This window comes from Otolemur garnettii, unplaced genomic scaffold (assembly GCF_000181295.1).
Source record: "Otolemur garnettii isolate 467f Iridium unplaced genomic scaffold, OtoGar3 scaffold00046, whole genome shotgun sequence".
NCBI lineage: Eukaryota > Metazoa > Chordata > Mammalia > Primates > Galagidae > Otolemur > Otolemur garnettii.
Window position 1 is genome coordinate 12,001,371 of NW_003852441.1, and position 12,311 is coordinate 12,013,681.

Here is a 12,311-nt window from a genome sequence, read left to right on the forward strand (position 1 = left end):
ACCTTAGGTGTACATGGCTGGCGCCTTAGCCAGTTGAGCCATAGGCTCTGAGCCCCACTAAGTCTTAATAGGGACCATTTGGTTTTCAAACCAGGATTTCTCAACCATGCATTGACATTTTGGACAGGATACTTCCTTGTTGTTGGGGGCCTCTCTGTGCATTCTAGGATGTTGAGCAGTATCTTTGGTCTCTACCCACTAGATGGCAGTAGGATAGCAGTAGGAGGACAGTACCCTCTTACCCCACCCCCCAGTCCCCATCTCCAGATGTTGCTAAATGTCTACTAGGGGGCAAAAATCACCCCATCTGGTACAGCGAGTCTTCCATCCTCCCTCTGCCCTCCCCAGTGCAGATAGGCTAGGCAGGGGTAGAGGCCAGGAACTGCAGGTTTAATTGGGGCCAGAAGGAGGGAAGCCTCAGAGGAAGCTAGGGCAAGCACAATGGAGGGAGAGCATGCCAGCGGACTGACTGATGTGGTTTTACTCCAGAGGGAGGGAGTTTTCCAGAACACACATTCCCGGATTCCCAATCAGTCATAAGAGGGGCCAGAGTAGCTTCTGGGACAGACAGCCCCGGCTTTCCCGGAACAAGCAGAGGGGGTGTGGGAGTGGTGCTGTCTGTGTAGGGGATTCTTTCCTTCTGTAGCTGTTTTCCTGGCATCATCGAGGGCCCTGTCTGATTAGTTGAAGGCTGGAGGGGAAGAACTTTCCAGCTGTGGGTGCATGGGTTTCTAGAGGCCTCCTGATAATGGCATCATGAGGATGTTTGAGTTTTAAAGGCTGGAATTAAGGGCTCCTTGGAGGTTGTGGGTACACACCCCTTAGAACTGGAGACTGGGAGGGTGTCCTCATCATTACAAGTCACCTTTTACTTGGAGGTGGCGGGACCTGAGGGAAGACAGAAGATGGAAGGCCTAAGAGGAGAGACGGAGGAAGGCTGGGCGGTTAGAAGGCAATTTCCCCGTCCTCATCCCTGCAACTCACTCCACCAGGAGGCTCAGAACACCCAGAAGCAGGACGGCTCCGCAGACAAAGAGGAGCAGAATCCTGGCTTCCCAAAGATCATGACTTCCTGTAGGGCCCCCGGGAGGCAGTAAACAATCCTGAGAATCACACTCATCAACAGTGAGGGAGCCTAAGGGCTCAGGGATGGGGGTGGGGTGGGGAATAAGGACCTGGGAAGCAGCGCTTTCGCGGCCAGCAGGACACTTCAGCGCCCCGGCAAGTAGAGCAGTTGTACAGGATAGTGCTGCCCCCTGCAGGAAACAGCGGGAGCAGCGCTAGGGAGTGGTAAGACCAAGCCTCTACCCTTCCTGGGCATATCTGTCTCCGCCCTGTAGCTGCCGGCCTCTCCTTCGGCACCCTGGAGGCCCAGGTCCTCACCACCCCGTTCCTTTTCTACTCACGACAAGCAGGAGCACAGAGAGCTGAAATGAAAGACAAGGAAGGGGTGGAGGGTGGGTGAGCCTGTCAGCCACTTGCCCGTTTACCTAAGTTCCCAAGCACTCCTAGAGGCCCTTCCTGTGTTAGTACCTTCCCTGGTGTAATCAGGGAGCTTGGTCTTTTGAAGCCATTGCCAATATGAAGGGAGTGAAGAGAGAGCCTCTTTGATCTCTGGGGAAGCAGAAAGCAGTTACATCACCCTGGGCCTCAGTGGTCCAGTTCACCCCATCCCTGCCTCTCAACCCTCCTTGGTGTCCTCCCAAGACCCCAGGTCACAGCTCCCCCTTTGCCCTCACCTATGACCCTCAGGACTCTGTGAGTCTTCTCTGTGACTTTGTTCAGGGTCACCTCATCTGTGGAGATGGACCAGAGATTCCCTCACTAGTCCAAGAGAGGTCTTGGGGTCTCTCCTGACCTTTCTAGGATCTGGAGCTCCCCTAGACGGAGAGGCCCTTGTGTCCAGAGAGAGCTATGAATGGCTGAGGGCACAGTTAGGAATTCACATGCTGCCCTTCTCAGGGTACAGGGCTGATGGTGCTGGACCTGCCCCCTAGATTTCTGGTCTTACCTAAGGCAAAGGCAGAGAAGTCTGGGGAGGCTTCACATTGCTTCCACTGGGCCTTCATCTGGCTACAGAGTTGAGCCAGGCGGCCTGACAAGTCGTGGGCTGGGAGGCGGCAAAAGACACAGGCCTGAGCAGCTGCCAGGAAAACTCCACCTAATGCCAGCATCCACATGAGGATCACTTTGGGGAGAATGCTGGCCCTATCTGGGCTGAGAAGGCCTTAGAATGCTCTGTGATACTGGCTCCACCCCTTTGCTTGGAGGTTCTAGAGTGTTTCAGAACAATGCTACTGCTCCATCCTTGGCTGAAGTAAAGTTGGGGCCCATGGAACTCCAGCTCCAGCCCCATTACTAATCAGGACTTACCTACCTCCCTCATGCCAATCTAGGAAGGGGTATGGCCTTTCTGACTCCCTCAGTACATGGCTTGGGACACAGCAAAGATTCCCCCTGCCCTTGTTCCAGAGTGTTCTGGCCTCTCATTGGGCAGGCCAGGCTAGGCCACCCAGCTTTAGGAAGAGAAGCCATGGTCCAGGAGGCCAGAAGGAGTCATCTCTAGTAGGAGAGATGAGCAGAGAAAATAGGGCTTCTGTTGCAAGGGGCCCTCAGCAGCCTTTACACATTTGTGTTTCCAAAAGCAATTTTATTTTCCTTCTTATAAATCATGACCAGTAATAAATGATGAGTGACACCTCCAGTGAAGAAGTTGTGCATAAGTATCTCATCCTTTCCTTTGTCTTCCCCACTCTCCCAAACTGCTCATCTCTTCCCTGCCCTGGGCAGGCTTGGCCTCCCCCAGCTGTCTCCTAGCAACAGACCCATGGTTGCCTCAGCAACCAAGAGTTCCATACAGGCCTCAGAGGCCTAGCTAAGCCCAGTGACTTCTTTTACCTCTCCCCAAGAAGATCCCAGTGACCTAAACCCCAACAGGCCTTTCCTGCCTGCCTGCTGATGTGTGTACATTCATGAACACAAACACACATGTATATACACACCCTGTAATTAAACTACTCATTCTCAATTTACTTACACACATACCACAGACACACCTTGTGGCAGAACAGTTGCTGGGTAACCCCAAATAGGCCTGGACATGCAGCGACCACAGAAGGATCAGCACATAGACACCATAGCCAGCAATACAGATGGAGATCCACACATTAGTTAGACAGACTGGCTCACACACACAATGAAGGAAGTAAGACCAGGACCCAAAAGATAGCCACCTCCTCCCATGGCCAGCCCCAATCTCCATATGAGATCTGTCTAAACACTTGAAATTCCAGAGAGGTACTCCAGCCCCATTGCTAAGGTGGACTCTCCTAGCTCCCTTAAACCAATCTAGGATGGGGTGTGGTCTTTCTGTCTCCCTCCACAGCAAAAAACACCCCTGCCCTTGTTTCAGAATGTTCTGGCCTCTCATTAGGAAGGCCAGGCTAGGCCACCCAGCTTCAGGAGGAGAAGCCGTGGTCCAGGAGGACATATGGGAGCAATATAAAGTCCCTTCTTTCCCTCAGACCTCAGAGTCCCTTTGCTGTTCTGCCATGCCTAACTTGGACAAAGAGGTGGGCCCCACTTTTCCAGACCTCTGAATACTGAGCTCCAAGGAGAGATTGGAGGTCCCTAGCCTTAGATGAGACCAAGTCAAGAAAACTTTCCATGCCCATCCTAGGATCAGCACCAGTCCAGACCCTCTGGACCACTTGTGAGCTCTCAGTGGGCTCAGGTTTGGGAATTCCTGTCCACATCTGGGCTCCAGTAAGGCACAGTGGGATCCCTGACTCTCACAGCTCCTGAGGCAGAACTAGAAAGGCTTCAGGGCAGCCTCTTTCTGTTAGCAACGCCATTCCCTTTTCTCCCCACAATCAAACTGAGGACAGCATCCTCAGTGGCGGACAAAGCGCAGAGACCGGGAGTTGAGCAGGTCTTCAGGATCAGGGAACACGGAGTCTAGACGGAAGCTGTGTTCCAGAGCTACACGCAGCACCTCTTCTAGGAAGCTTGGTGTGCCCACTACCTCCCGCTGCTCTCCTGGGCCCCCAGTCCATAGGGGCTGTAGCCCCAGTCTCCCATACTCCACTTCAGGGAGTTCTGCAGGGCGGGGAGCCCACTCAAGATGAAAATGTGGGCCCCCCTCTGCCCTATCTCCACTGGTCACACCAAATCGGGCCCGCATAGCACCCAGACACTCAGGATCAGTGCAGAAGAGGTTTGCCCGGAAAGTGTCCACCTGGACAGAGCTCAGCTCATAGTGGTGTGGGCCCTGGCGAGCAGAGAAGTGCACCTGACGTGGGCTGACATCTACATCTACATGGAGCAGGGCAGCTGTGGGTGCAGGGGTCCCTCGAGAGGCCTCCAGCTCCCGCAGGGCATCCAGGAGGGGCCGGATCTGGTAGAAGTCAGCTTCTGCTCTGAGAAGTGCTGTCTCTCCGTACCCTCGGGGCAGGTCCAGACGGCCTAGCCTTAGGAAATTGAGAATATGCCTGAAGGCCTTGCCATCTCGGTCAATGAAATAGTGTCCACCTTCTTGAGGACTGAGAGGCATAGGGGTATCAGCTCTAAACATTGCCCCCAGCATGGAGTCTGGGAAGCGGGTCAGGGTCTCCAAAGTGGTGGAATATAGTGTGCCCCCCACATTCAGGGTCACAGGGCCCCCAAAAGAGGGGGGCGGAGAGGACACAGGAGGAGGGGAAATTTTGGGAAGTATAGGAAACTTCAAAAGAGAAAAAAAAGGCAGAACTTCCTAGGAGTGTGCAGAATTGGGTGGTAACTTTCAGACTTGCTGTGCTGGAGTACAAGGCAACAAGGTTTAGAGCTCACCCAGTTACTTTGGTGGTGATCTGGGGGCTGGTTTCAGGGCACGGAAATCCCCAAAAGGTTGAGAGGGAAGAGATGAAAACAGCAGAGAGAAAGGGAGTTTTCGGTCCAGACGTTAACTAATTCTGGTCAGCGACTCCGTTCTGTGGTCTTCAGACAGTGGGCTTCTGGAATCCAACCAGCAGGTGACGGTGACGGTGACGGTGACGAGCACAGCGCCGACGCTGAAGGGGCCAGCTTCCGAGTTCCCTGGCAGATCGCTGTCGCCGCTGTGGGCTAGTCCACGCAGTCCAGCCGGAGGCCTTGCCTAACTCTCGGTGCGGTTCCCAGGAGATGAAGACAAAGCTGATGGGAGTGGAGCCGCCCTATATCGGTTTGGGGGCGACGATGCGCGCTCAGTCCGAGCTGGGAGTGTCCGTGGGCTTCCGTGGAAGAAGCCGGGAATCTAGAGACCCGGCCACCACCGCCTCCTCTGGGTGTTGCCACAGCCGCTGAGGTCCTCTCCGCCCCCAGGAAGTGGCCCAAGGGCAGCGGCTGCCCCGGGCCCTTTAAGAGGCAGCCCCGCCTCCTGGCAGCCCGCCCCCATCCCTCGCGGCTCGCGGTTTGCGGCTGGGGTGGAGGTGGGAAGTGGGAGGCGAGAGTCTTGAACTGGAGAGACGGGGCGGACAGGCTGGACTGGCGGACGCAAGCAGGTTTGGGGTGACTCAGTCGCGTCGCCCCGGATGTGGCCGCGACGGTCCTACTGCTTCTCAGGTGTGCCAGACCTCGCGTCTGCAACTTTGTGGGGCCCGAGTCTCTTATCCTCCCACTCTGAGAAAACCGTAGCCGGCCCACCTGGGCCAGGGTTCCATTTCCCTCCTAGTAGCTCCCATGGGGAATTCCGGAGGGGGCGGGTGCTGAGTCGCCGGATTCCGGGAATGCCTCGCGGCCCGAGCTTTCTCTCTCCATCCCGGCGCGGTGCCAGCTCACTCTAAGGGAATGCAGGTCCTCATCCCACGCGAGATGCCTCTCTTCGGAGGGGCAGGTCTAGCCAGGACGCCTGAGCCCGATTGCCCCCCTGGCGCTAGGGCTGAGGCTGAAGCTGACACCTCATTCCCCGAGAGTCTCACCTCTTGCCTGACTCAAACTACACTACGGCTCGGCGCCTGTAGCTCAAGCGGCTAAGGCGCCAATACACCAGAGCTGGTAGGTTCAAATCCGGCCCAGGCCTGCCAAACAACAAAGACAACTACAACCAAAAAACAGCCGGGCCTTGTGACGTGCGCCTGTAGTCCCGGCTACTTGGGAGGCTGAGGCAAGAGGATAGCTTAAGCCCAGGATTTGGAGGTTCCTGTGAGCTGTGATGCCACATCACTCTACCCAGGGCGATAGCTTGAGGCTCTGATTCAAAAAAAGAAAAAGAAAAGAAAAGAAAAGAAAGAAAGAAATGAACTAAGAGAGGCAGCGCAAAGAAAAAAGGTTTAATGGAGGAGGGGCGGGTGGTGGGCTGGGGGCGCAGGGCCTGGGGTCACAGTGTGTGGAGGTCATAACTACGTCGGCTCAGCTTCTCTGGGTCATCCGATGCCATAAGAGAGAAATCGCGGAAGATGTCAAGATAGGTTTCATCTCCTGTGGGGTAGGGATGGAAAGCTGGGGAGGCTGGCTCGGCAGCAGAGGCCGGTGGCTTCAAGCTTGAGTGGGAACGTCTGCACCCTGAGTGCAGTGCCCGCACCTATTCCTTGCTCCCAGGGCTTGGCCCCTTGGATACTCCCGATACATATTTGTATAAATAATGGAATTAATGCAGTTGGACATGAGGGGGACCGGTTACCAGGGGCCAGAAAGAAGCCCAAAGTTCTGGGTGGCGCCTGTGACTCCGTGGGTGGGGCACTGGCCCCATATACAGAGGATGGCGGGTTCAAACCCGGCTCCGGCCAAACTGCAACAAAAAAATAGCCAGGCATTGTGGTGGGCGCCTGTAGTCCCAGCTACTCGGGAGGCTGAGGCAAGAGAATCACCTAGGCCCAGGAGTTGGAGCTGTGTGATGCCACTGCACTCTACCGAGGGCAAAAAGTGAGACTCTGTCTCTACAAAAAAAAAAAAAAAGGCCAAAGTTCTGTCCGGTGCAGGCCCTGGGGTTGGGTGGGAGGAGACTTTACCTGCCTGGCCCTGAGCGGCTTCAGCCTCCCTCATCTTTGCCAATCGTAGCCTGAAGGGGAGGAAATTAAGAAATGAATGATATAATCCTCACTGTACCCTAACTCCCTGTCTTTTGAGCTGGGTTGTGTGTCTTGCCAGGGTTGAATGCTTAAAAGGTGACTGAAGGGGACTGTTGATACGTAAGTGATGCCTCTCAGGATTAAGTCACCAACGTTCGACCCTGCCCACCACCTTTCTGCTCCATGCCCCAATCCCTACTTGGAGCATCCTTTCTCTCGCCTGGCCCAGGTGCTGGACCCCCTTCCACAGACCCCACCTGGCATGCTCTAGGCTTTAGGCCTGTCCAAAAGGATGGGCCAAGGGCTAGCCCCGCCCCTTCAGCATTCTCACAGAGTGACGATGTCAGCATTGGCGGTTTCCATGGCGATGGTCAGAGGATCCCTGCCTTCAGAGTCTCGAGCCCCTAGATCAGCCCCCCGTTTCAGGAACAGGCAGGCAAGCCTGGAAGGGATAGCTGGGCTCAGCCACCGCTCACACCCATGGGCTCCCTCCCCCTGGTTGTATCATCCTTGCTGTCCTACCCTGTGTAGCCAAGAATGGTTGCATGGTGTAGTGGGCCCCGGCCTGCACTATCCGCTTGGTTCACGTTTGCCCCATTCTGAAGCAGAAACTCACAGGCCAGAAGAGAATTCTACATGGAGAAGTTGAGAAGGAGAAGTAAGGGTGCTCCATTGCAAAATATTTTAGGGAGGGGTGGGGTGGTAATTAGGAGTATGTGTGGGTGTACAGTGAAGTGTCAGACATATGTATTCATTCAACATTAAATCCATAGGACACATTGGTTTTTGTTTTGTTTTGAGTCAGGGTTTTGCTCTGTTGCCCAGGCTACTGAGATGGTAGCATAACAGCTCATAGCAACCTCAAAGTCCTGGACTCAAGGGATCCTCCTATCTCACCCTCTCCAGTAGCTGGGACTGCAGGCATCTGCCACAATGCCTGGCTAGTTTTTCTATATTTTAGAGAGATGGGGTTTAGCTATGTTACCCAGGCTGATCTCTGGGGCTAAAGCAATCCTCCCACCTCAGCCTACTAAAATACTGGGATTACAGGGTGGTGCCTGTGGCTCAAGGAGTAGGGTGCCAGCCCCATATACCAGAGATAGTGGGTTCAAACCCGGCCCTGGCCAAAAATTGCAATAATAATAATAATAATAATAATAATACTGGGATTACAGGTGTGAGCTACTACATGAACAAAGCCCATAATACAAGTTTATGAGGTATGTTATCCTTATTTTATAGATGAGGACACAGAGGCACAGAGACGTTAATAAGTTGTTTGAGGTCTCTTCTAAGTGATGAGAGCCTGGATTTAGACACAGGTTCTCTGCCTCCAAATCACACACTCTTACCAATCAGTCTACAGTGATTATCCCTCTCTATGGGTGGGGGCCCCAGGGAGCAAGTGAGGGTAAGAGCTGGGCCCAGTGTCAGAGAGGAACCTTAGGGTGGGACAGAGAGGTTGGCAAGGCTCTCACAGCAGCTGTGGCCTGGATCAGCGGTGTGGCATTCTCTTGACCCCCATTGACCCAGTTGACATCAGCTCCATGGGCAAGGGCATCAGCCATGGTGGGAAGGGATGGAGGATGTCCAGCAGCTCGAAACAGCAGGGCCCCAGGGTGCAGGCTTTCTAGGTCATCAGAGGAAGGCTCTGCTAGGGGAATTTAGTTCTGTTAAGGGGAATCATCAGCTTTGAGTCTGGGAAGAAAACCCTCAGTATACTCCCCTGATGTTATAATGGGATAGGTTACTTCTAAATTGTAGGGAAGGCTTCGTGACCCAGGACTGTGGTAGGAGATGAAGGGATGTGGGTGTGAGTATGTGTAAGTATATATATATGTGTGTACAGGGCCCTGGGGTTTAGGTGAGAGATGGCATCATTCACCTTATTCTGTCCAACCACTCTGGCTAGAATGTCACAGGTGACTGACTCTTCCTGACACTTTGTCTCAGCTGCTCTAGCCAAATGGACACTCTCCTTCTCAGGCCTTTGGAGATCCTAAATACTCCTGCTCTCCTTATGTTGTTGACACTCTTAGTCTTCCCTGCCTAATCCAAGCCGCACTCTTCCCACACTCTTCCCATTCTTAGTGTCAAACTTCACTGTAACTCCCTGAAACTACAGTCTGGTTCTTCTAACATTCTCAAGGGGAAGAAGGCCTATGCTTCCCTACAAGGCTTGGCACAGGGCTGAGCATACAGTAGGAGCTCATTTAATAGCCAACCAATTCTATACCTGGCTTGGATCTGAAGCTCCCTGGCCGGGGCCTGATGGAAGGTTTTGGGGGCACAGGAGGATGTCCCCTTGGGGGCCCCCGGCCACCTCTTCGCCCTCGAATTTCAGGAAGTTTGGTCAGGAACTTCTTCTCCACATATTTAGCATGAATCCAGGCTTCCTTCTCCTGTCTGGGGGAGGGAGAAAAGGGGAAGGTCTTCCAGGTCACCTTCCCTTTCCCTCCATGGAGGGTAGCTACAGGCAGCTCCACCCCAACCTCACCGGGAACAGCTGGGCCCTGGCTTCTTCACTGCCAGTGCCTCCACACGGGCCTCATAGATCTGGTTGATGACAACATTTCCCAGCTCGCACATAAGCTTCAGGAGGCCCAGGCAGAGGCAGAGATAGACAAAGAGCATAGAGGGTGAATATGTGGATCCTTAGAGATCTTTAGTCCTTTGTCCTCAACTTCCTAATGTTTACATTTCCCCAAGTTACCTTCACTAGTTCTGGCTCCCATGAGTCAAGGGTCAGAGATCGGACTTTGGAGAAGTGAACACCAAGGCTCCTAGAGGGCCAGAGGGGCAGTCAGGCTCTCTGTGAGGCAGTGGCCTGGGGAGGCAAGGTCTGCATGTCGAGGTATAACAGAGGAGGCAGGACAGCTGGGGCCAGGGGACCTTGACCTGGCTCTTGGGGATGCTGCCTGTTAACTGTTCCTTCTTCCTTTTCCCCTATATTTCATTTTAAGGCCCTCATCCTCTCTAGCCATTCCTTTCTCTTAGGGCACTCAGGCCTGGACAACTCTTCCCAGGCTATCACCTTCCCTCCTTCTACTACCCTGTCTAGGGCAGAGTCTTCTAGATAGGCTAAGGCCTCATGATCCCTTCTCCTCTATCTGGTCTCTCTCTCTTTTTTGGAGACAAGAGTCTTGCTCTGTCACCCATGCTGGAGTGTTGCGACACCATCGTACCTCACTGTAAAGTCAAACTCCAGGGCTCAAGTAATCCTCCTGTCTTAGTCTCTGAGTAACTGGGACTATAGGCATGTGTCACCAGTCACCATGCACAGCTAAATATTTTTATTTTTTATAGAGATAAGGTCTTGCTATGTTGCCCCGGCCAGTCTCAAATTCCTGGGCTCAAGCAATTCTCCTGCCTTAGCCTCCCAAACTGCTGGGATTATGGACATGAGCCATCACACCCAGCCTCTACATCAGTGGTTCTCAACCTGTGGGTCATGACCCACAGGGACTGTATTAAAGGGCCAACGCATTAGGAAGGTTGAGAACCACTGCTCTACATGGTCTTCCTTGGCTCCTCTACCCTCAACAGCCTTGCCCCTACACTTCCTCCAGCCAACCCAATAAACTTTTTTTTTTTGAGACAGAGTCTCACTATGTTGCCCTCAGCAGAGTGCTGTGGCATCACAGCTCACAGCAACCTCAAACTCTTGGGCTCAGCCTACCAAGTAGCTTGGACTACAGGCGCCTGTCACAACACCTGGCATTTTTCTGTTGCAGTTGTCATTGTTGCCTAGCTGGCCTGGGCCGATTTCGAACCTGCGGTTCAGTGTATGTGGCTGGCATCGCACCCCAATGAACTCTTCTGAGTGTTCCCCAATTCTGCCAAGGCCAGGACATTGAGGGCTGGGCCCAGCTGGTCTATCTTGTACTCTATAGGCTCAGGCCGAGGCCTGATGCACAGTGACAGCCAGAATCTAGGCGGGGAAGGTAGGATAGGAGCCTGTGTAATGGGTTCCATCTTAGCGAGCTAAACCACGTATGAAAGTAGCAGGGCTCATGCTTGGTGCCTTGAGGAGTGACCTGTGAATGCCGGAGCACTGGATGCAGAGGGTGACACCAAGGTTGATGCTGGCCCACTCTGGGGCTGGCTCCCGGCAGTCACAGCACTGGGCATTGCCATCCACACTCTGTACCTGGGCTGCCACGTGCCCAACTCCTCCTGACTCCCTTCCCCTGGCCATCCTGCCACAGCCCAGGGTGGCAGCAGAGCCCACAGTCAGGTGTCCTGAACCCTGGAGAAGACAAGGAAAAAAAGGGTGCCAGTAGGCTTAGAGTAAGAGATGCCCCATCTACCAGGGCAACCTGACCCTGCACCCCCAAGTTAAAGTACCTGGCCTTGACCCCGGGGGCTGTCATCAAGGTGAGCCTGGCTGAAGGCAGAGGCGATGCTACTCTGCACAGCACTGACCCACAGCTGTAGGAGGCGTTCTGAGTCAGCCTGGAGGAGGCAGGACCTGGAAATGGTGGAGGGGTCTGAGGCCTTGGGGAGGAAGGTGGTAGGATGGGCAGGCCACTGTTCAACCCATTCCAGCTGCAATGACATACTCTGTACCAATTGGTAATATCCTCCCAAATATCTCCCATCACCTTGGACCCTCTCCCCAAGTGACCCCCAATCCAGCCATTAAAGTCTTAAAGCCTGGAATTGCATGGGGGTCTCTATGGTGGGTGACACTGCCTTTCAGGTTGATTAAATGTTTAGAAACATTAGAGTATCATCCCTGAGGACTGCACGCACTTGCTGGTTGACACCACCTCAAAGCAGAACCTCCTTTCTGAGTCAGGACAGAGCTTTACTGTGCAGAGGCGAAGGTCATCCACCACCACAGTCACGGGGTCCTAGCAGGAGAAGGTGATAAGGGGTCAGACCTTCAGCTGCAGGCAAGGGCTGAGTCTCCCTGGGGCCCAGGCATCCAGGATCCAGGCCTACTCACCTTGTACTTCTTCTGATAAACCAGTTGGTTGTTCTGAATGGTGAACCAGCGTCTGTAGGAGGTAGAAATAGTTACCTGGCACAGGCAGCTTTGGGATGAGGCACAATACAGGGACAGAAGAGAGGCTGTGCCCTTTGCCCCATAAGGATCTTGCTGAAAGGAGAGAGACCTGGACTGTCCCATGAGACATTCCAGATGTGGGTGGATGGTTGCGCAGATTGGGATATCTAAGGGGTGCTATTTACACCTTGGACAACCCAGATTTGATATTTATGAAGACAACTTTCCAGTAGATGGCAGTAAAATTCTTTTTCTTTCTCTTTTTTTTTTTTTTTTTT

The 12,311-nt window shown here is 53.6% G+C and overlaps 3 protein-coding genes across 5 annotated transcripts in view; all 3 read right to left on the reverse strand.

Moving 5' to 3' along the window:
* Positions 1 to 798: 798 nt before the first annotated feature.
* Positions 799 to 2,182, reverse strand: TMEM95 (transmembrane protein 95). Its single transcript, XM_003791158.1, has 7 exons — positions 2,012 to 2,182; positions 1,740 to 1,796; positions 1,534 to 1,614; positions 1,407 to 1,427; positions 1,176 to 1,256; positions 985 to 1,072; positions 799 to 888 (listed from the first exon to the last, which is right to left on the reverse strand). The coding sequence occupies exons 1-7, from the start codon at positions 2,178 to 2,180 to the stop codon at positions 855 to 857; spliced, it is 531 nt and encodes a 176-aa protein (XP_003791206.1). The 5' UTR covers positions 2,181 to 2,182; the 3' UTR covers positions 799 to 854.
* Positions 2,183 to 2,636: 454 nt separating this feature from the next.
* Positions 2,637 to 4,852, reverse strand: KCTD11 (potassium channel tetramerization domain containing 11). The gene has a single exon (XM_003791159.3). The coding sequence runs from the start codon at positions 4,583 to 4,585 to the stop codon at positions 3,893 to 3,895; it is 693 nt and encodes a 230-aa protein (XP_003791207.1). The 5' UTR covers positions 4,586 to 4,852; the 3' UTR covers positions 2,637 to 3,892.
* A 1,411-nt stretch (positions 4,853 to 6,263) lies between these two features.
* The window catches only part of ACAP1 (ArfGAP with coiled-coil, ankyrin repeat and PH domains 1), a 16,872-nt gene continuing 10,824 nt past the window's right edge, over positions 6,264 to 12,311 (reverse strand). For 2 of the 3 annotated variants that reach the window (XM_012806088.2, XM_012806087.2), the window contains 12 exons: positions 11,974 to 12,025; positions 11,778 to 11,878; positions 11,370 to 11,493; positions 11,060 to 11,271; positions 9,736 to 9,805; positions 9,520 to 9,614; positions 9,259 to 9,428; positions 8,501 to 8,676; positions 7,545 to 7,654; positions 7,354 to 7,464; positions 6,963 to 7,012; positions 6,267 to 6,432 (listed from right to left, as the gene is read on the reverse strand). In XM_012806088.2, the coding sequence (XP_012661542.1) occupies positions 6,332 to 6,432; positions 6,963 to 7,012; positions 7,354 to 7,464; positions 7,545 to 7,654; positions 8,501 to 8,676; positions 9,259 to 9,428; positions 9,520 to 9,614; positions 9,736 to 9,805; positions 11,060 to 11,271; positions 11,370 to 11,493; positions 11,778 to 11,878; positions 11,974 to 12,025 (1,372 nt within the window). In that variant the 3' untranslated portion in view covers positions 6,267 to 6,331. Of the gene's footprint in view, positions 6,433 to 6,962; positions 7,013 to 7,353; positions 7,465 to 7,544; positions 7,655 to 8,500; positions 8,677 to 9,258; positions 9,429 to 9,519; positions 9,615 to 9,735; positions 9,806 to 11,059; positions 11,272 to 11,369; positions 11,494 to 11,777; positions 11,879 to 11,973; positions 12,026 to 12,311 lie in introns of all 3 variants that reach the window. The other variant, XM_012806089.2, reaches the window with a different exon arrangement.